The sequence below is a fragment of the Neovison vison genome, chromosome 7 (assembly GCF_020171115.1).
Source record: "Neovison vison isolate M4711 chromosome 7, ASM_NN_V1, whole genome shotgun sequence".
Taxonomy (NCBI): Eukaryota; Metazoa; Chordata; class Mammalia; order Carnivora; family Mustelidae; genus Neogale; species Neogale vison.
This window is the reverse complement of record NC_058097.1, coordinates 153,831,260-153,855,517: the sequence shown is the minus strand read 5'-3', so window position 1 is coordinate 153,855,517 and position 24,258 is coordinate 153,831,260. Positions and strand designations below refer to the sequence as shown.

General features: G+C 38.3%; 1 protein-coding gene across 1 annotated transcript; it reads right to left on the bottom strand.

Annotated features, from left to right (window-relative positions):
• Positions 1-12,885: 12,885 nt before the first annotated feature.
• On the bottom strand, positions 12,886-13,875 carry LOC122914214 (putative olfactory receptor 52P1). Its single transcript, XM_044260844.1, has one exon. The coding sequence runs from the start codon at positions 13,873-13,875 to the stop codon at positions 12,886-12,888; it is 990 nt and encodes a 329-aa protein (XP_044116779.1).
• Positions 13,876-24,258: the final 10,383 nt, after the last annotated feature.

Here is a 24,258-nt window from a genome sequence, read left to right as displayed (position 1 = left end):
TTTTAATTCTTGATTGAATTTTTAATTCAATCTCTTTTTTTTTTAATTCTTTTTTCTTTCTTTTTTTTCTTTCTTTCTTTTTGAACCTCTTTTTATCCCCAAATCAGAAGAGATCCCAATCAGAAGAGATTGGGAGATCCGTATCAGAGGAGATCCCAATCAGAGGAGATCCCAATCAGAGGAGATCCCTCACCCAATCGTGAGTGGGGAGAAATCCCCCCTCACGATTTGGGATCTCTTCTGATTTGTTTAAAGCATATTTTCCTGGGATTGTTGCCACCCTTTTAGTATTTTACTTCCTCCTTCATATACTCTTAGCTGGACAAAATGACAAGGCGGAAAAATTCACAACAAAAAAAAAGAACAAGAGGCAGTACCGAAGGCTAGGGACCTAATCAATACAGACATTGGTAATATGTCAGATCTAGAGTTCAAAATGACAATTCTCAAGGTTCTAGCCGGGCTTGAAAAAGGGATGGAAGATATTAGAGAAACGCTCTCCAGAGATATAAAAGTCCTTTCTGGAGAAATAAAAGAACTAAAATCTAACCAAGTAGAAATAAAAAAAGCTATTAATGAGGTTCAATCAAAAATGGAGGCTCTCACTGCTAGGATAAATGAGGCAGCAGAAAGAATTAGTGATATAGAAGACCAAATGACAGAGAATAAAGAAGCTGAGCAAAAGAGGGACAAACAGCTACTGGACCATGAGGGGAGAATTCGAGAGATAAGTGACACCATAAGATGAAACAACATTAGAATAATTGGGATTCCAGAAGAAGAAGAAAGAGAGAGGGGAGCAGAAGGTATACTGGAGAGAATTATTGGGGAGAATTTCCCCAATATGGCAAAGGGAACGAGCATCAAAATTCAGGAGGTTCAGAGAACGCCCCTCAAAATCAATAAGAATAGGCCCACACCCCATCACCTAAGAGTAAAATTTACAAGTCTTAGTGACAAAGAGAAAATCCTGAAAGCAGCCCGGGAAAAGAAGTCTGTAACATACATTGGTAAAAGTATTAGATTGGCAGCTGACTTATCCACAGACCTGGTGGGCCAGAAAGAGCTGGCATGATATATTCAGAGCACTAAACGAGAAAAACATGCAGCCAAGAATACTATATCCAGCTAGGCTATCATTGAAAATAGAAGGAGAGATTAAAAGTTTCCAGGACAAACAAAAACTGAAAGAATTTGCAAACACCAAACCAGCTCTACAGGAAATACTGAAAGGGGTCCTCTAAGCAAAGAGAGAGCCTACAAGTGGTAGATCAGAAAGGAACAGAGACAATATACAGTAAGAGTCACCTTACAGGCAATACAATGGCACTAAAATCATATCTCTCAATAGTTACTCTGAATGTGAATGGGCTAAATGCCCCAATCAAAAGACACAGGGTATCAGAATGGATAAAAAAACAAAACCCATCTATATGTTGCCTCCAAAGAACTCATTTTAAGCCCGAAGACACCTCCAGATTTAAAGTGAGGGGGTGGAAAAGAATTTACCATGCTAATGGACATCAGAAAAAAGCAGGAGTGGCAATCCTTATATCAGATCAATTAGATTTTAAGCCAAAGATTATAATAAGAGATGAGGAAGGACACTACATCATACTCAAAGGGTCTGTCCAACAAGAAGATCTAACAATTTTAAATATCTATGCCCCCAACGTGGGAGCAGCCAACTATATAAACCAATTAATAACAAAATCAAAGAAACACATCAACAATAATACAATAATAGCAGGGGACTTGAACACTCCCCTCACTGAAATGGATAGATCATCCAAGCAAAAGATCAACAGGGAAATAAAGGCCTTAAATGATACACTGGATGAGATGGACATCACAGATATATTCAGAACATTTCATCCCAAAGCAACAGAATACACATTCTTCTCTAGTGCACATGGAACATTCTCCAGAATAGATCACATCCTCGGTCCTAAATCAGGACTCAACCGGTATCAAAAGATTGGGATCATTCCCTGCATATTTTCAGACCACAATGCTCTGAAGCTAGAACTCAACCACAAGAGGAAGTTTGGAAAGAACACAAATACATGGAGACTAAACAGCATCCTTCTAAAGAATGAATGGGTCAACCGGGAAATTAAAGAAGAATTGAAAAAAATCATGGAAACAAATGATAATGAAAATACAACCATTCAAAATCTGTGGGACACAACAAAGGCAGTCCTGAGAGGAAAATATATAGCGGTACAAGCTTTTCTCAAGAAACAAGAAAGGTCTCAGGTACACAACCTAACCCTACACCTAAAGGAGCTAGAGAAAGAACAAGAAAGAAACCCTAAGCCCAGCAGGAGAAGAGAAATCATAAAGATCAGAGCAGAAATCAATGAAATAGAAACCAAAAAAACAATAGAACCAATCAACGAAACTAGGAGCTGGTTCTTTGAAAGAATTAATAAAATTGATAACCCCCTGGCCAGACTTATCAAAAAGAAAAGAGAAAGGACCCAAATAAATAAAATCATGAGTGAAAGAGGAGAGATCACAACTAACACCAAAGAAATACAAACTATTATAAGAACATACTATGAGCAACTCTACGCCAACAATTTTGACAATCTGGAAGAAATGGATGCATTCCTAGAAACATATAAACTACCAAAATTGAACCAGGAAGAAATAGAAAGCCTGAACAGACCCATAACCAGTAAGGAGATTGAAACAGTCATTAAAAATCTCCAAACAAACAAAAGCCCAGGGCCAGACGGCTTCCCGGGGGAATTCTACCACACATTTAAAGAAGAACTAATTCCTATTCTCCTGAAACTGTTCCAAAAAATAGAAATGGAAGGAAAACTTCCAAACTCATTTTATGAGGCCAGCATCACCTTGATCCCAAAACCAGACAAGGATCCCATCAAAAAAGAGAGCTATAGACCAATATCCTTGATGAACACAGATGTGAAAATTCTCGCCAAAATACTAGCCAATAGGATTCAACAGTACATTAAAAGGATTATTCACCACGACCAAGTGGGATTTATCCCAGGGCTGCAAGGTTGGTTCAACATCCGCAAGTCAGTCAATGTGATACAACACATCAATAAAAGAAAGAACAAGAACCATATGATACTCTCAATAGATGCTGAAAAAGCATTTGACAAAGTACAGCATCCCTTCCTGATCAAAACTCTTCAAAGTGTAGGGATAGAGGGCACATACCTCAATATCATCAAAGCCATCTATGAAAACCGACCGCAAATATCATTCTCAATGGAGAAAAACTGAAAGCTTTTCCACTAAGGTCAGGAACATGGCAGGGATGTCCATTATCACCACTGCTATTCAACATAGTTCTAGAAGCCCTAGCCTCAGCAATCAGACAACAAAAGGAAATTAAAGGCATCCAAATCGGCAAAGAAGAAGTCAAATTATCGCTCTTGGCAGATGATACGATACTCTATGTGGAAAACCCAAAAGACTCCACTCCAAAACTGCTAGAACTTGTACAGGAATTCAGTAAAGTGTCAGGATATAAGATCAATGCACAGAAATCAGTTGCATTTCTCTACACCAACAACAAGACAGAAGAAGAAAGAGAAATTAAGGAGTCCATCCATTTACAATTGCACCCCAAACCATAAGATACCTAGGAATAAACCTAACCAAAGAGGCTAAGAATCTAATACTCAGAAAACTATAAAGTACTCATGTAAGAAATTGAGGAAGACACAAAGAAATGGAAAAATGTTCCATGCTCCTAGATTGGAAGAATAAATATTGTGAAAATGTCTATGCTACCTAAAGCAATCTACACATTTAATGCAATTCCTATCAAAGTACCATCCATCTTTTTCAAAGAAATGGAACAAATAATTTTAAAATTTATATGGAACCAGAAAAGACCTTGAATAGCCAAAGGGATATTGAAAAAGAAAACCAAAGTTGGTGGCATCACAATTCCGGACTTCAAGCTCTATTACAAAGCTGTCATCATCAAGACAGCATGGTACTGGCACAAAAACAGACACATAGATCAATGGAACAAAATAGAGAGCCCAGAAATAGACCCTCAACTCTATGGTCAACTAATCTTTGACAAAGCAGGAAAGAATGTCCAATGGAAAAAAGACAGCCTCTTTAATAAATGGTGTTGGGAAAATTGGACAGCCACGTGCAGAAAAATGAAATTGGACCATTCCCTACACCACACACAAAAATAGACTCAAAATGAATGAAGGACCTCAATGTGAGAAAGGAATCCATCAAAATCCTTGAGGAGAACACAGGCAGCAACCTCTTCGACCTCAGCCGCAGCAACATCTTCCTAGGAACATCGCCAAAGGCAAGGGAAGCAAAGGCAAAAATGAACTATTGGGGTTTCATCAAGATCAAAAGCTTTTGCACAGCAAAGGAAACAGTTAACAAAATCAAAAGACAACTGACAGAATGGGAGAAGATATTTGCAAACGACATATCAGATAAAGGACTAGTGTCCAAAATCTATAAAGAACTTAACAAACTCAACACCCAAAGAACAAATAATCCAATCAAGAAATGGGCAGAGGACATGAACAGACGTTTCTGCAAAGAAGACATCCAGATGGCCAACAGACACATGAAAAAGTGCTCCCTATCACTCGGCATCAGGGAAATACAAATCAAAACCACAATGAGATATCACCTCCACCTGGTACCCCTACCTCCCACCCCACTACCACTTCAAACCCCTCACACTGTTTTTCAGAGTCCATAGTCTCTCATGGTTCACCTCCCCTTCCAATTCACCCAAATTCCCTACTCCTCTCTAACGCCCCTTGTCCTCCATGCTATTATAGAGGGCACGGCTTGCATGGAGCACTGGGTGTGGTGAAAAAATAATGAATACTGTTTTTCTGAAAATAAATAAATTGAAAAAAAAAAAGACTGAAGACTGAAGTTCTATAGGGACTTCCATAACTCGGGCCCCTTACCCTATCAAAATTCTTGGTCCCAGAATGCTCACTTAGCAGTTCATCAACTTAGGTAGATGAAATACACAGCTTTCCCTTTAATTGTTTTTTTCTCTAATGAGGCGTGGTTGGAGTTGGAGACATAACAGGTTTGGAGTTGAAGAGATAACAGTCAATTCAGGGATGCCCACCACCCTAGCTCGAAGTTATGTCTAGGTTTCCAAAGATTTTAGGGGGGGGATGGCGAGTGACTTGTCTAAGCTAATTGTATCCATGGTGCCCATGCTCAGACTTAGTGACTGTGTTTGGTTTTTGGTTGTCAGTCCGCACAGAGGACTACAGTTTCTGGTTTCCTGTCTCACTGTGCAGCTCTCCCTCAGCTGGCTGTGCTGCCTTTCAGGGTACAGGAGAAACGGCACCTGTGACCACACCACACCAGCTTTGAAAAACTGGCCTTGGACCATGGTCATGTGACTCCCGGGGCAGAGGGATGTTTTCCTTCACTGGAAGTTTCCTTTGGTAGAAAAACTCTGAGACTCTTTCACAGCTGCCTGCACACACGTGCCTGCTGCCATTTCTGTTCTGGATTTGATCACTTTCCTGGGATTTATCTGAGGAAACAGGCATCGTTTCACTTGGAATTTTCTTTTTGATCATATCAAAAGTGGCAGTTTTTCCAAAGTTTAACTAAATACCTTGCCCCCAACATCATCCACTCTGTTCTGGCAAGGGGATACAAATTTTAGGGTCCAGATTTTCTTTTTGCTAAAACTTTGAAAATTCACACAGGAAATAAAGGATTGATGAGTCGTGTGCGTGTGCACGAGCATTCGTGAACATGCATATTTTATAATGTACTAATTAAATCTTTTTGCTACCTTAACTGATCTTTTTAATGTGATCACGTGGTTTCTGCCCTTTATTAATGTGATAAATTATAGTGATTGATTTTACAATGTTAAACCAAACTTTAATTCTTGGAATAAAAACCTTAACTTCAAAAAAAAAAAAAATGAGATATCACCTCACACCAGTCAGAATGGCTAAAATCAACAAGTCAGGAAATGACAGATGCTGGCGAGGATGCGGAGAAAGGGGAACCCTCCTACACTATTGGTGGGAATGCAAGCTGGTGCAACCACTCTGGAAAACAGCATGGTGGTTCCTCAAAATGTTGAAAATAGAACTGCCCTATGACCCAGCAATTGCACTACTGGGTATTTACCCTAAAGATACAAACGTAGTGATCCAAAGGGGCACGTGAACCCGAATGTTTATAGCAGCGATGTCCACAATAGCCAAACTATGGAAAGAACCTAGATGTCCATCAACAGATGAATGGATCAAGAAGATGTGGTATATATACACAATGGAATACTATGCAGCCATCAAAAGAAACGAAATCTTGCCATTTGCGACATGGATGGAACTAGAGCCTATCATGCTTAGCGAAATAAGTCAAGCAGAGAAAGACAACTATCATATGATCTCCCTGATATGAGGAAGTGGTGATGCAACATGGGGGCTTAAGTGGGTAGGAGAAGAATCCATGAAACAAGATGGGATAGGGAGGAAGACAAACCATAAGTGACTCTTAATCTCATGAAACAAACTGTGGGTTGCTGGGGGGAGGGGGGTTGGGAGAAGGGGGGTAAGATTATGGACACTGGGGAGGGTATGTGCTTTGGGGTAAATTAGAAGGGGAGGCGAACCATGAGAGACTATAGACTCTGAAAAACAATCTGAGGGGTTTGAAGTGGCGGGGGGGGTGGGAGGTTGGGGTACCATGTGGTGGGTATTATAGAGGGCACGGCTTGCATGGAGCACTGGGTGTGGTGAAAAAATAATGAATACTGTTTTTCTGAAAATAAATAAATTGGAAAAAAATTTTGAAAAATCCAGAACACAGCAGCTTTCTCTACACCTTAAAGAACTGGAGAATCAACAAAAAAAATCAAACCAACTCCACACATACGAAGGGAAATCATCAAGATTAGAGCTGAGATCAATGAGGTAGAAACCAAAGGTACAGTAGAATGTATCAATGAAACTAGAAATTGGTTTTTGAAAGAAACAATAAGATTGATAAGCCACTGGCCACACTAATCCAAAAGAAAAGAGAGAAAGCCAAATTCATAAAATTATGAATGAAAAGGGAGAGATCACAACAGCAAGGAAGTAGAAACAATCATCAGAAGTTATTATGAACAGTTATATGCCAATAAGCTTAGCAACCTTGATGAAATGGATGCATTCCTGGAAAACTATAAACTCCTAAAACTGAACCAGGATGAAATCGACAACCTGAATAGACCGATATCTAGTAACGAGATTGAAGCAGTGATCAAAAACCTCCCAAAAAACAAGAGCCCAGGACCCAATGGATTCCCTGGGGAATTCTACCAAACCTTCAAAGAAGAAATAACACCTATTCTCCTGAAGCTGTTTCAAAAAATTGAAGCAGAAGGAAAACTTCCAGACTCTTTCTATGAAGCCAGTATTACCCTGATCCCCAAATCAGGCAAAGACTCTACCAAAAAGGAGAATTTCAAACCAATATCACTGATGAATATGGATGCTAAGATTCTCAAACAGGATCCAATAGCACATTAAAAAGATTATCCACCATGACCAGGTGTATTCATCCCTGGGCTACAAGGATGGTTCAACATTTGCAAATCAATCAACGTGATACAACAAATTAATAAGAGAAGAGAGAAGAACCACATGGTCCTCTCAATTGATGCAGAAAAAGCATTTGACAAAATCCGGCATCCGTTACTGATTAAAATGCTTCAAAGTATAGGGATAGAGGGAACATTCCTGAACTTCATCAAATCTATCTATGAAAGACCCACAGCAAATATCATCCTCAATGGGAAAAAGCTTGCAGCATTCCCGTTGAGATCAGGAACAAGACAAGTATGCCCACGTTCACCAATCTTGTTCAACATAGTATTAGAAGTCCTAGCAGCAGCAATCAGACAACAAAGAGAAATAAAAGGTATCCAAATTGGCAATGAAGAAGTCAAACTCTCTCTCTTTGCAGATTACATGATTCTTTACATGGAAAACCCAAAAGACTCCACCCCCAAACTACTAGAACTCATACAGCAATTCAGCAATGTGGCAGGATACAAAGTCAATGTGCAGAAATCAGTGGCTTTCTTATACACTAACAATGAAAATACAGAAAGGGAAATTAGAGAATCGATTCCATTGACTATAGCACCAAGAACCATAAGATACCTGGGAATAAACCTAACCAAAGAGGTAAAGGGATCTGTACTTGAGGATCTACAGAACACTCATGAAGGAAATTGAAGAAGACACAAAAATATGGAAAACCATTCCATGCTCTTGGATCGGAAGAATAAACATTGTTAAAATGTATATACTGCCTAGAGCAATCTATACTTTTAATGCCATTCCGATCAAAATTCCACCGGCATTCTTCAAAGAGCTGGAGCAAATAATCCTAAAATTTGTATGGAATCAGAAGAGACCCCGAATCGCTAAGGAAATGTTGAAAACAAAAATAGAACTGGGGGCATCATGTTACCTGATTTCAAGCTTTATTACAAAGCTGTGATCACCAAGACAGCATGGTACTGTCATAAAAACAGACACATAGACCAGTGGAACAGAGTAGAGAGCCCAGGTATGGACCCTCAACTCTATGGTCAATTAATCTTCGACAAAACAGGAAAAAATATACAGTGGAAAAAAGACAGTCTCTTCAATAAATGGTGCTGGGAAAACTGGGCAGCTATATGTAGAAGAATGAAACTCAACCATTCTCTTACACCGTACAAAAAGATAAACTCAAAATGGATAAAAGACCTCAACATGAGACAGGAATCCATCAGAATCCTAGAGGAGAACATAGGCAGCAATCATTTTTGATATCAGCCACAGCAACTTCTTTCAAGATATGTCTCCAAAGGCAAAGGAAACAAAAGCGAAAATAAACTTCTGGGACTTCATCAAAATCAAAAGCTTCTGCACAGCAAAGGAAACAGTCAAAAAAACAAAGAGGCAACCCACGGAATGGGAGAAGATATTTGCAAATGACAGTACAGACAAAAGGTTGATATCCAGGATCTATAATGAACTCCTCAAACTCAATGCACACAAAACAGGCAATCATATAAAAAAAAAATGGGCAGAAGATATGAACAGACACTTCTCCAATCAAGACATACAAATGGCTATCAGACACATGAAAAAAATGTTCATCATCACTAGCCCTCAGGGAGATTTAAATTAAAACCACATTGAGATATCACCTTACACCAGTTAGGATGGCCAAAATTAACAAAACAGGAAACAACATGTGTTGGAGAGGATGTGGAGAAAGGGGAACCCTCTTACACTGTTGGTGGGAATGCATGTTGGTGCAGCCTCTTTGGAGAACAGTGTGGAGATTCCTCAAGTAATTAAAAATAGAACTTCCCTATGACCCTGCAATTGCACTCCTGGGTATTTACCTCAAAGATACAGATGTCGTGAAAAGAAGGGCCATCTATACCCCAATGTTTATAGCAGCAATGGCCACGGTCGCTAAACTATGGAAAGAACCAAGATGCCCTTCAACGGACGAATGGATAAGGAAGATGTGGTCCATATACACTATGGAGTTTTATGCCTCCATCAGAAAGGATGAATACCCAACTTTTGTAGCAACATGGACGGGACTGGAAGAGATTATGCTGAGTGAAATAAGTCAAGCAGAGAGAGTCAATTATCATATGGTTTCACTTATTTGTGGAGCATAACAAATAGCATGGAGGACATGGGGAGTTAGAGAGGAGAAGGGAGTTGGAGGAAATTGGAAGGGGAGTTGAATCATGAGAGACTATGGACTCTGAAAAACAATCTGTGTGGTTTGAAGTGGCGGGGGGGTGGGAGGTTAGGGTACCAGGTGGTGGGTATTACAGAGGGCACGGATTGCATGGAGCACTGGGTGTGGTGAAAAAATGATGAATACTGTTATGCTGAAAATAAATAAATTTAATTTAAAAAAAACAAAAAACTATGCATTGAATATATTATAAAAAATCTTCAAGTAACGTCTAAAAAAAAAAAAAAAAGAATGGATACTAGCATATTAAATGTTTTTCCAAAAGAAGGTTTTTAAGACTCTAAAATATTTTAAATAGCTGTATAGAATTTAGTTAAATATTTTTTCTTTCATTTGATATCCAGGTCTTTTTTATTTAATAAAAATACTACAATAAATATAATTGCTCATAAATCAGCTATGACACTCTATTATTATTTATTTAATTCACATAGAGTTTTCATTCTGTCATGCCAAGGACAACTTTATGTTCAGGACCTTTGCACTTATTTTATTGAAGAAATGGATATGTCAATGACATTTGAATTTATAGGTGCTGACTAGCTAAAGATACTGACTTTTATTTTTTTAATTTCTAGCCTCATTGCCCTCAGTCTTGAATTTTTAAAATTATTTCTTCCTTATGGACCTCACTGAAGCTTCCTTTTTAACCTAATATAATTTCTTGGAAAACATTATTGACATGGAAGAAAAGCTAGGATTGGGTGGTATGACAGTGTCACAGAGGAGAGATTCTGGAGAAGGATGTATGGTCAATAATACAATGTGTTGTAAGGAAGTCTGGTTAGAAAAGATTACCTGTGGCTTTGGTGGCCAATGTTTCACTGGAAACTTTAACTTATGGTGAAATCAGATTATAATGTAGGAAGGGATTGGAGTCAAGGAAACAGAAGTAATTAGTTCCAAAATTATTTTTCAGAAACTTGCATAAAAAAGGTCAAAAGAAATTTTGTTGTTGGATCAATGTGCATATAAATTTGAACACTTGTGGAAATAAGAACTAGAAGAAGTGAGTGATGGTCTGAGCTCCCTAGAGTATATTTTATGAAGCTTGCTTGATCAGAAAAAAATAATTAATAATAAATATGTACAGTAATAAAGGAGGAAACAATGCCTATATATGTCAAAAGTTAACAGGAGGATTAGAATTTGAGGTGTATACTTCTCATAGTGTCATTTTCCTTTACAGAATAGAAATGAATGGACTCTGGCAACCATGAGGGGCAGAAGTATATAAGAAAATTGAAAATGAAAACAAGCTGAGGGGTTTGAAGTGGCGGGGGGGTGGGAGGTTGGGGTACCAGGTGGTGGGTTTTATAGAGGGCACAGATTGCATGGAGCACTGGGTGTGGTGAAAAAATAGAGTACTGTTATGCTGAAAATAAATTAATTAATTTAAAAAAAGAAAATTGAAAATGATAAACATTAACTATTTCAAACCATGCAACAGGTAAAAGTATAGCTATGTAGCAACAGGTTCCTACTTAATATCCAAAACTGTGAGCAAACAGTGTTTGGAGTCTGCATGTCTTTATATTTTTTCTTCAGAACTGCTCCACACTGAGTATAGGAACTCAAAACACAGAAGTACAGAAGTTTCCCAGAGTTGGGGTGTAGGGTTTGTATGCTGGCAAGATTATAAGTTTGAAGTATAAAACTGAAAGTCAGCTGATAAACTACAGTATTTAGAATTGCCTAAATTCTTAAAAATCTGTTACAAATATCTCAATTCGAGGACTAGAATGAAAAATTAATTAAATCAGTACCACCCACACTGACAATCCTCCTAGAGAACACCATATTGATTTTCTTTCCTTTGAAAAACAGACAATAGGGACGCCTGGGTGGCTCAGTGGGTTAAGCCGCTGCCTTCGGCTCAGGTCATGATCTCAGGGTCCTGGGATCGAGTCCCACATCGAGCTCTCTGCTCGGCAGGGATCCTGCTTCCCTCTCCCTCTCTCTCTGCCTGCCTCTCTGTCTACTTGTGATCTCTCTCTGTCAAATAAATAAATAAAATATTAAAAAAAATAAATAAAAAAAATTTAAAAAATTAAAAAAAAAGAAAAACAGACAATATTCAGCATATTTTATTCAATTGTAATATTTCAAAATTATTTATCCCCACCTCTGTGAAGTATCACAGTCAAAACATTCATATTCTTGGGAGGAAAGCTTTAAAAAGCTGGTCTTCGATGTTCAACCTTCAGGACTGATACTCTTCAAGAGAGAAAGGGTCTATGAATTTCCAGCAGGGGGTTTTGTATCTCCTTTCCCTGGCATTATGGGGTGACTCTCTTTTCCTTCTAAATAAATGGATGAATGCATGGCCTCATCTATTGGTTTGTGTAAGTGACTGTCCTTTGTAAGTTTAGAGATAGAAGTCAATGACCTCTGAGAGGCCCTTGTAAGAATGTGTAAGAATATTTGGACATTGCTTTTCAGGGAATAATATCCAGGTCATCTGGAATTAAGTTCATTCCCTAGAGTGTAGAGACAAGAATATATCTATAGGATGAATATTCCAAATTTAGAAATGAAGGGCTATTCCTGACCTATCCTATACTCTCATCTGTAGATGTCTTATTATTTTGTACCAGAGGATTTTAGGTTTCAAACCCTAGCTCTCCCATTTGCTAATATTGTGGGTATTGGTGAGTCCTTCTCCTCTTTTGGTTTCAAGTGCTAATGGAGAAAATACAACCTTTATCCAAAAGCATGTAAGTACCTGGCAGGTCTACTTTCTTTAACTTGTGGCTCTATGTCCTATCTCCTGATCCTTGCAGATGGTAACACAACAGCTATATTGTGAAGTATGAGTTTAGAAACCCATACCTGTTGGATTAGGAGAGTGTCAGAGAGTGAGAGAAGTTCCTATGACTACGCAGAGTCTCTTCTAACCTATACTTCCTGGGATGGAAGTTAAGGATGCTTAACTAATTTGACCTCCTCTGTGATTTATTATTCCTGGAAATAGTCTAGGAGGTACTGTGAAGGACATTAGTGCAAGACTAAAACCTCTTTCCAGTCTCGAATACTGAGGATTATTTAATCTTGAAAATCTTTTTTGGACTAAGTTCTTCCTATACCTCTTGATCACTCAGATACCTTGACCCCAGTTCCCTGCCCTCTTTGAAACACTCTCACAACCCTTTCCCGAATTTCTTTGGTCTTAACTCCATATACCATAGGATTAAGAGCAGGTGGAAAGAGCAGATAAACATTGGCCAAAAGAATGTGAATATGGAGTGGAACATGGTGGCCAAAGCGATGGGTAAAAAAAGAGAAGAGGGCTGGTGTATAAGAGATTAGGATGACACAAACATGAGAACCACAGGTCCCCAGGGCCTTGGACCGAGCTTCACGGGATGAAAGACGAAGGACAGCTCGTGCAATAAAAACATAGGAAAGACCAATGCAAAATAAGTCAACCCCAATGACCAACAGTGCTGCTGTCAGCCCATACACACGGTTAGGCCTGGTGTCTCCACATGCTAGCTTCACAACAGCCATGTGCTCACAGTATGTGTGGGGGATCACATGGCTTTGGCAGAAGCTCAAACGCCCAATGAGGAAGGGACATGGAAGCATGAGCATGGAGCCCCGCACCATAGCTACCACTCCAATTCGGGCAATGACGGTGTCAGTGAGGATAGTAGCATAGCGAAGTGGATGACAAATGGCCACATAGCGATCAAAGGCCATGGCGAGCAGCACAGTAGACTCCATCATGCAGAAGGCATGAATGAAGAACATCTGTGCCAGGCAGGCAGAGGCAGAGATGTGTCCGGATCCACACCATAGGATGGCCAGGAGCTTGGGAACTGTGGAGAAGGAGGCAGCCAAGTCAATGGTTGAGAGCATGCATAAGAACAAGTACACAGGCTTGTGCAATGCTGGTTCAGTGGCAACAACAATCAGGATGGTGATGTTGCCCACAATTGTGGCTGTACCCAGGCAGCACACTGGGAGTGAGAGCCACAAGTGAAATTGTTCCAGACCTGGGATGCCCAGGAGGAAGAAAACAGAAGGGTCCAGATTAGTATGATTAGGAGACTCCATGGACTGGACAAAGGCTCTGAGCATCTTCTCTGGTCAGAAACCCCCACACAGTCTCACACTACCTGAAGAGACAACACAGGACAGGGACATGAATGAGCCTTGAGTGACACTTACTAGATATAAATGTTAGGCAAATGTTATCAACTGTAAATTAGGATAATAAAAATAAAGTCCTTTAGAACTGTTAAGAGAATTATATTGGTTAATATTTGTACAGACCTTTGAATAGTACTTTATACATAATACTTGTTAAATAAAATACATTAATGTGAAAAAAAAGATTCAAACAGGCATTTAAAGAAATCAAAATTGTCTTCTAGCTGAAGTCTACTGTTGTCAAAGAAAGGTATGAACTTCATCCATTCTTCCCAGTAATATAACACACACACACACACACACACACACTCAGTCACTCATACTCTTCTGAAGTACAGGAAAAGATATGGTGGGACTGTTAGTCCAAAACACAATCTGCCCACACAGTTCACTGGGTGGAGTTGGATATTTTTCTTGTTTTTCAACCTAGAATGGATTCTGGTTTGGGACCCAGTACTTGGAAATTGTTTCTGATATTATTATCATGGCTGTTTCTATACCTTCCACTAATCAAGAGAAATTTTCACATATTCCTGATCAACCTACACTTGCAATTCTGTAAGATAATCCATCCACCTTCACACGTCTAGTTTCCACCTCCCAGGATGCTCAAGTAAACCCTTTTTGGACTTCATCCTATTTCTGAAACAGAAACTTCCAACTTCTTACAGTCCTTCTTGGGTTAAACCTTCATTCACACTCTGACTGTGGTTCTTGGTGATGTCAAAGAAAGGATGTAGCCAAATCCTCAATTTCACTCTTCCACCAATCACAAGAAGTGATTTTGTAACTACTTTGACTCATGCCTAGATGGCGATGTCTCATCTTCAGTTGAAGTAAATCTTTTACTACTCTTTCTCCCACATTCCCCATACCTCCCCTCCCTAAGAGGATACAGCCTATTGTGGGGAGTACTTAAGTTGGAGAAACCATGCAGAACATTTGAAATCATGATGGTAATGAGATAAAAACAAAAATCTTGTCATTAAGACAAAAGATGAGAAAGCACTTTAACTAGAAGTTTTCAAAACAGGAATAAGAACTTTACTGCCCAGAAATTTGTTCTATATATTCAACCACAAATATTTAATGTGAGCCTCATCTTTAATGATCCCTATTCTAGAAACTGTATAACCGGTACTGGAATAATCAATACCAAAAGAGCCACTGATTCTAGGATATTTGAGTAGTTAGAAAACAATTATCACATGGGAATTGAGTCCTTGTTACAACTCTTTCTTGCTCCTGTTGTGTATATGTCAGAAGAGAACAGAAGTAAACTCTCCTATTCCTTAATGGACCAGATACTGTAAGAGCATAATTACTGGAGAAAAAAATCAGGGAAGTTTCATCTTCTGCACAGAAGATGCTTCATTACCATTTAGCTAGGTTTAAGAGAAAAAAAAAGAGAAAGAAAAAGATACCACCAGATAAGCCAAACCTGTTAGTAAACAAAATCAACTATTTGTTTTCAGAAATAAAGACTAACAGAAGGAGGGGAGGTTGGTGACAAATGCTATGCTAATCACAGTTCGGGGCCAATAAACCACATAACTTCCACAGAAGGGATATAAACATAGTTTTATGAGCAGGTGCATACAAGAGTCTCATTGGTCACAGGGTTCTGTGAGCTTATGCCTAAAAGGGCCAAGATTGCAAAGATCTAAATTTCTGATCAATTTGACCAAGGGCCTTATCGTCCCTAAGGAAAAACATATCAAGGTGAAAGTTTGAGCTTATCTAAAAATATGACTATTATTGATGTGATTTGTGTTATTTCTCCACCTAATATTAGGCAAGAATACTTTGAGACCTCATGCTTGTCTTGGCATATTCTTTGAAGAGGTAGGATATTTTGGAAGCACAGGAACTTGGAGTTTTTAAAGCAGAAAGTTGTGGTGGTTAAAAAAAAAAGTGTAGACATTGGAATCCATGAAACTGGAAACAAATCCTTGTATTTGCCTCTTACTGTCAGTGCTGCCTTGGACTAATTAATTTTCCTCTAAGATCCTATAAATTTTTGACCTCTTTTTATAATAATAATAATAATAATAGTTTGTAAGGTTGATGAAAAACTTTAAAAGTACCTTGAAACAGTTTGTGGCCCATAGAAGATATCAATAAATGTCATTTACTATTATCATTGCCTTTATTTTCAGACAAAAATGATCTCCTATCCAATATAGAATCCTCACACTGATTCCTAAGCCATCCAAATCTAGTCCTCGCATGAACATTTATGTCATGAGAACTGTTCAGTTGCAGAGCAAGCTTGCTGATAAAATAAATGTTCTTTATAATTTTTTCTGTGTGCCCTCTGAGTTCACATGGCAATCATTAGGAGATTGGAAAATAGCTCTCCTGGCTGCGTTTGGCTAACCTGGACATACCCAGCACTGTTTTTTATGACACAGATTTGCTTGATGAGCTAATGTGGATTTTGGCTAAGCTGAATGGCTCAACATAGATAATGGAGCTGGAGTCAGATGCACAAGCAGCAAAGCCTTGCTCACCACACCACCCAGCAAACTTAGTTTTTGCCAGACATCCCTACAGTTTTCAACTGCCTCACAAATTCACTCACGCATAGCCAGAAGGTTTAACTTAATGATTCTTCAGTGAGGTTGTTTTCTGTGTGTTAGTTAGGTATCAGACTCTATGCTTTATGGATTTTTTTTCTTGTAGAACCTGGACTGAACACAGATTACCACATATCACTTGATTAGATTGACTCCTAAATGGCTGGATGTAAGTGAACATTACTTGCAGTTTTTGTGGTTTCTTTCTAAGGGATTCTAACTTTATGCACACCAACCCCTTCACAGGGCTCTGCACTCTTAATAACTAACCCAGGTTCTTCATCGCCCCATCCAATTCACAGGAATGAGTCTGTAGTCTCACAGCATCTCTTGTATTAAATAGTTTATGATGTTGATAAATATGTATGACCATTGTTACTCACACTTCAATGTGAACCTGTTCCTCTGACTTAGTCTCTAAACCAGTTTTTACTGTGTCATTAAAGCCAATGCTCTCAGTAAGATAAAAATTCGAACGTCACAATTTGGGGAGAAAACTGGGGATAGAGAAGACTTTCCACATCTGAAACTGCACCACAGACCAAAAGCTGTCACTTGGTCTGCAGAAGAGCACAGATAAACATGCCTACTTCTTCCTAGTGAGAACACTGGGCCATGAAAAAGCCCAAAGCAATCATTTTAGAACACTTGACCATGAACACATTTAAGGTAATCATTAAAGTCCCAATGATTCCTCTGTCCAATTTCTTGGTATTGATACATTGTCTGTCTATTTCACTAGGTACACACATTTCTCTCAAATGTTTAGTGGGTAATTATTTCTTATTAGTGATTTTAGGAATATCATAGTAAATGTCTTGAACTTTCTCCACAACACCTCCCATTTCCCTGGTCTGGCTAATATATTACTTGCTTCTTCCTTTGCTGGCATCTCCCTACTTCATTCCTCTTTCTCTTTGGCCTAATGCAAAACTAACACTTCTATTATAGGAAGATTGTTAACTACAACTCTAATTCAAACCACACAAGGATGTTATTCAGCAGAATCCCCTTTCCTGGTCTTTAAATATCCTCCCTGCTTTGAAGTAAACTTCCGATCTACCAATTTCACAGACAGAGTTCTCTTGAGGGCTAAGAAATATCTTTTCAGATTTTTTCCTTAGCCCAAACTCACCTGCCTCCAGGACAGCAGAAATGAGAAGGCACAGCAGTTTGGAAGCATCGTCAGAAGTCTGAAAGAGCATTACTAATCTTCCACCCTCAACTATCTGAATGTTGAGCTGAGAAGTTGTTATAATGATGAAACCTATCTTAAAGGAACCCCAGAGATTTCAGTGGGTTGCCCTGGATTTATGCCTGGAGTCATCCAGGGAGCCTTTATGTTCCCTAGGAAATTGAGCAGCTAAGCTTTTGTCTTTTGGTTGACAAGATGAGAATGTAGAAGTGAGGGCAGAGGCTTTTGTTAAAGAGGCAGGAAAAAATATTTGCAGTCTACTCTCTTGGAGCACTTTCTCTTTGTTTTGTTTTGACATCTTAGTGCTGGCACTATTTATCCAAGGGTGCCTAACATTTTAGAAGCACTGAGGCTATAGGGACTGTGGGTATCTGATCTGAATCCCTCTCTGTTACCAATGCAGTGCCATTCCCCAGGGACCTTGGGACATGCTTTCCTTCTTACCCTCCGTGATTATCCCTGGCCTGTCTGCTATGTTTACTCCTTCATGGGACTCCACTATTACTGTATATGTCCCTAGACTGACGATTGTTATGCAGATGCAGAACAACTGGCTTTGTAAGATGTCTTGTCATTTTTTTTTTTTTTGTATTATCCATGCAAGATGTAGCAAGTTGGTAATGGAACTCAATAGGAAATTGCACTTATGGGTAGAAGATGTGTATTACCAAAGGCATTTCTTTACCAAATGAGGTAATTATATTAAGAAGACTTATACATTAAATATTACCAAACCTATATCTCCTGGTGTTCTTTGCTGAGAATCTATATTCATTGTGTTTATCTCAGTAAACTCTGTTGTCAGAGAGTTTCTTTGCATTAAATCCATAACCTAGTTTTTTCTGGGTCTAATTCACTCTTGGCCAAGACTTCCAAATACAGAGAGTTTATTTGGTATAGCCTCAACCCTCATATACTTTACTCCATCATGTATCAGAAACCTCTTTCAGATCATGAACAAGTATCTTAAATACCACTTCCCAGAAAACCAGCCCCAGCTATGATCTAGGACCCCAGATTATGCAGGAAGACTTCCAAAAATTGTCTTTGCAAAATTATAGTCTCTGTTCACAATTTACTGCAGGACTTGGTCTTCTTGTCACCTTCTTAAATACTCCTCTGGTCATTTTCTCCGCTAATCACACTGTATTGAAATGGACCTATCCTTCCTGTGGGCAATCCCCACAACTGGACCAGATCTAAATTCTGGTCAGCTGCATACTATTGATCCTAGCTCCCGAGACTCTCTAAGCCAGCAATATTTGAACTTCAGTGTGATTCAGAATTACCTGTAGCTCTCATTAAAACATAACTTGCTAGTCCACACCCCCAGAATTTCTGATTCAATTAATTTGGAGCAGATGGATTTCCAATTAATGCTGATGCAACTGGCCACGAGATCCCATTTTAAGAATCATTCCTCTAAGAAACAGAATATTAAAATTTTTGTTTTAAATTTCAATGGGGTGTTTCTCCTGAAATTGCTATGTGGTCTGCACTCCTGGTGGGTTCTATCAGACAGTGCAACTACCACAAACATCTTTAATAAGTCACCTTAAAAACCTAGAGCAGTGCAGGCTTGCAGCAGTGTTCCTCTTACAGAAACATTCCCTGAAACATCTTATTTGTCTACAGCTTAAAGTGCCTCCAGGAAGCCTTCGATTCATCACACTCCTATAGGTAAAAGGAAAAAATAAAAATAAAAACAAGTCGGCAAGTTCTGGGGAAAGTCCCAGGTGGTACATTCTGTGGAACCTATGATAGCATTGTGGTATGTCAGCTTGGGCAGGCTAAGCTACATTTCCCTGAATTCCCATTCTAGCATGTTCCATATGGAGTAGTCTTTAGCGAAGGTAAAAAGGTAGGAAGGAAGCAGCAGCCACGTTGTGTCACACGTGCACCTCTTGGTGATTCAAACACTCATATAGGTGCTACTGTAAAGGGATTTCATAGATATACCAACACATCCCAATCAGTTGACTCTAAGTTAGGGGAATTAACCCGAGTGGGCCTTTCTTAATCACTTGGACAGCCTTAAAGAGGGCTTGGACCTTCCAAGGAGAAAGAGAGACTTGCACTGTTGAAAACAACTTCAGTCCATGCCTGGGGCGGCTCTTGCCTACTGTGACCAAAAAAGCACTGTAATAGCCATTCTCCTGAATAGAACTATATCAGTATCTACATCTATATCTACATTTATAATTTCACTATGTTTTTCTGTTTCTGTTTTCAGTTACATTTTTCTGATTGAAACTTGACTAATACAGAAACTAATGTGTTTTATTATTTCATTGTGTTATTGATGCATATCTTCCAGGAATTTGGAGTGTTGGGAAAAGAAAAATAAAATAAATATTAGAAATGGAAAACAAGACATAGATCACATATAGCAAATATAAAAAAGTATTAGATGATGTTACTACAAAAACCTAATGAAAATAGGCATGAAATTTTAGACCAACTATGCACTTTTCAATAAAATATAATGAGAAGCAAGTGGTGTCAGGTAATGGCAAACCAATTAGACGTATACAATAAATCATGAAAATTTGGAACCATTTGTAAGTGCTTCTAAAGAAAAATTACTAAGAAGTCCACTAGTATCCCTATTTCTTCCATAATGAACACTGTCCTGGAGGTCACAACCAAGCAATCAGAAAGAAAACTAATAATAAAAGTATGTGGCTCAGTCAGTGAAGCACCTGCCTTTGGCTGAGGATCCCAGGTCCCAGGACTGAGCCCCATGGCAGGCTTCCTGTTCAACAGGGAGTCAGCTTCTCCCTTTCTATCTCCCTCAGCCTCTCTCCCTGGCTTGTGCTCTCTCTCTCTCTCTCTCAAATAAATAAATAAAATATTAAAAATATAAACAGAATAAGAAGTGCAAGTATTCGTATATGTGTAGAAATTAAGAGACTCTATAGAAAATTTGTAGCCTATTGAGAGTGCAACAAAATTGTCATAAACAAAATCAGCATAGATGGAAAAATGTTTTAAATTATGGAGCAATGTAAGAGATTATTAATGAATTTTATATTTGTTACTATATATTTATATTTTACTTATATGTGATTAAAGAGAATACCATGCCACGATCTTGGATGAAAGCCTTGACACCCTAAAGATGTCTAATCTCCTCAAATGGATACATAAATTACATGTAAGCCTAGTTAAAATTCCAAAGGGAATTCTATAGAACTTGTCACACACTGACATTTACATGAAAAAATAAAAATTTAATAACCAAGTTTGCAATAACATGGTGAAGAGACTTGATCTATTGGATATAACAAATTATTAAATAACAACTGTAAAATAATGAAAAGCCCAGAAAGAGACCCACACATTTATTTGGCATATATGCCATTAATCAGAAAGGATAGGATTACTCATCAGTAGTTGGAGTTGGGTATTTATATATTTTAAACTGGAAATCCTGGGTAGCTCAGTTGGTTAAGCCTTTGCCTTCAGCTCAGGTCATGACTTCCAGTACTGGGATTTGACCCCACAATGGGCTTCCTGCTCAGTGAGGAGTCTGCTTCTCCTCTGCCTTTCCTTCCTGCTCATGTTTGTTTGCTTGCTTGTTTTTTCTCTCTCTCAAATAAATAATCTTTTTAATAAAAAAAATGTATTTTAAAACATAATGACATGATCATTTCAGGATCCATAGACAAAAAACATTCTAATGGTTTAACTTCTTAAAATAGTGCAGGCTTACATCTTGATGATCCTGGGCAATTAAGAAAAGTAAGACAAAAATGCACATATCATAAATGACACTGGGCAGGGAGAAGAATAAATTACTTTGCCTTCCAGGATTTTTACAGCTGGACTAAGAATCAAATTGACATGAGACAGGTTAACAGGAGAAATCAAATTTAATTATGGTGATATCTCTCTCTGAAGCAGGTCTTCTACCTAAATTCTTCTAGGCAGTTGTAGGGGTGGTCAAAGTTTCTTCTTGAGTTTTCCAGGCTTTCATTTTTTTCAGATCTGCATAATCTGCATGCTGAAATGGCACATCTTGGGGACAACCTGCCTTGGGCCTACAAAACAATTGATACAGTTCACTTTTTCATAATTTATGTTAGCATGATATGGAATAGTAACATTCAATAGGTTAAAAGAAAAGTATTGAAAAATATTGAAAAATATGTGGGGTAATATGTTCATAAACATAAAATAAAAATAACTCCAAATCAATTTTTAAAGAGACTAATAACCACTTAAGAAAACAGGAAAAATACACAGAAACAAAGCTCATGTGTTTAATAAATTTTTAGCAGAAAAATGCAACTGTAAATACTAATTAGATGCCATTTCACATGCATCAGAATAACAAAAATAAACCACACTAAGTGCTAGTAAGAATACAGAGAAGTGAACACTCAAATATTGTGGATGAATGTGCAAAATGACAGAAATATTTTGGAGAGAAATTTAAGAGGATGTAGTAAAGGTGAAAGTATGCATATACTTGAGTAAAGTAACACTGTTTCTTTGTATATATTACATTGTTCGATATTGCCAACATTGTAATACCATGGAATGTCAAAGAAAAGAAAAATTACAACACTACGGTATAAAAAATGAGGCTCCTCAAAATTGGAGGCAGAGCAACCTCTATGATAGTGTTCCATTCCTACCCACAACCCCAATCCTAAGCCCCTTATTCCTACCCCACTCCCACCCATACCGCACTCCCAGCTGGCATAAGGACTGAGATCAATAACTCAGCACAACTGTAACTCATTTATTATCACAAAAGGTATATTATAGCATGTTGATTAAGACACTAATGCAGAAAACCTCTTGTAAAAGGAGACAGTAAAAGGTTGTTCTTTATCTGTGTTAGCAAAAGTTAAAACACTCACATGAGGAATCTCCACACTGTTCTCCAAAGTGGCTGCACCAACTTGCATTCCCACCAACAGTGTAAGAGGGTTCCCCTTTCTCCACATCCTCTCCAACACATGTTGTTTCCTGTCTTGCTAATTTTGGCCATTCTAACTCGTGTAAGGTGATATCTCGATGTGGTTTTAATTTGAATCTCCCTGATGGCTAATGATGATGAACCTTTTTTCATGTGTCTGATAGCCATTTGTATGTCTTCATTGGAGAAGTGTCTGTTCATATCTTCTGCCCATTATTTGATATGATTATCTGTTTTGTGTGTGTTGAGTTCTTCTTTGGAGAACAGTGTGGAGATTCCTCAAGAAATTAAAAATAGAGCTTCCCTATGACCTTGCAATTGCACTCCTGGGTATTTACCCCCAAAGATACAGATGTAGTGAAAAGAAGGGCCATCTGTACCCCAATGTTTATAGCAGCAATGTCCACGGTTGCCAAACTGTGGAAAGAACCAAGATGCCCTTCAGTGGACGAATGGATAAGAAAGATGTGGTCCATATACACTATGGCGTTTAGGATGAATACCCAACTTTTGTAGCAACATGGATGGGACTCGAAGAGATTATGCTGAGTGAAATAATTCAAGCAGAGAGAGTCAATTATCATATGGTTTCACTTATTTGTGGAGCATAACAAATAACATGGAGGACTAGGAGAGTTAGAGAGGAGAAGAGATTTGGGGGAAATTGGAAGGGGAGGTGAACCATGAGAGACTATGGACTCTGAAAAACAATTTGAGGGGTTTGAAGGGGCGGGGGGGTGGGTGGGAGGTTGGGGGCACCAGGTGGTGGGTATTAGAGAGGGCACGGATTGCATGGAGCACTGGGTGTAGTGCAAAAACAAGGAATACTGTTATGCTGAAAATTAAAAAAAAGAAAAAAGAAAAAATTTGTAAATTGATAACACATCGAAATGATACAATTTTAGATAGATTCAGTTAAACAAAATATTAAAATTAAAAAAAAGAAATTGTCTAAATGCACAACATCTGTACTCATTGATAATACTGAAATGTACATTAAAAGGAGCATTCTGGGGGCGCCTGGGTGCTCACTGGGTTGAGCCGCTGCCTTCGGCTCGGGTCATGGTCTCAGGGTCCTGGGATGGAGTGCTGCATTGAGCTCTCTGCTCAGCCCGGAGCCTGCTTCCTCCTCTCTCTCTCTGCCTGCCTCTCTGACTACTTGTCTCTCTCTGTCAAATAAATAAATAAAATCTTTAAAAAAAAAAAAAAAAAAAAAGAGGAGCACTTTGTTTCCTGAAAAAAAAAAAAAAAACACTCACATGAAAATTTTTTAAAAGTTGCATTATATTAAAAGGATGGACTATTGTGTTACAGATAAAATATAGAGCTAAATTATGCAAAATGCTGCATGAAAACATTATACGGTAAGCCTTCTATGTTTAAACACATATATAAAGTCAGACAATATATTTTAATAGCTCATTCATAATTATTAAAGAAACAAAGTGTGTAAGAAAAATATATGCTAAATTTACGTCATTAATTGAGTCTCAAGTGAGAATGAGGATTGTGCCCTTCTGGCATTTAGTGGACAGAAGGCAGAGATGATAAAGTTCTACACAGTGAGAAACTCTAAAATCTCTTGATTATTATCTATGCCAAAATTT

Coding starts and splice junctions, on each gene's coding strand:
- LOC122914214 (XM_044260844.1), bottom strand. CDS start 13,875: ATGCTCAGAGCCTTTGTCCAGTCCATGGAGTCTCCTAATCATACTAAT.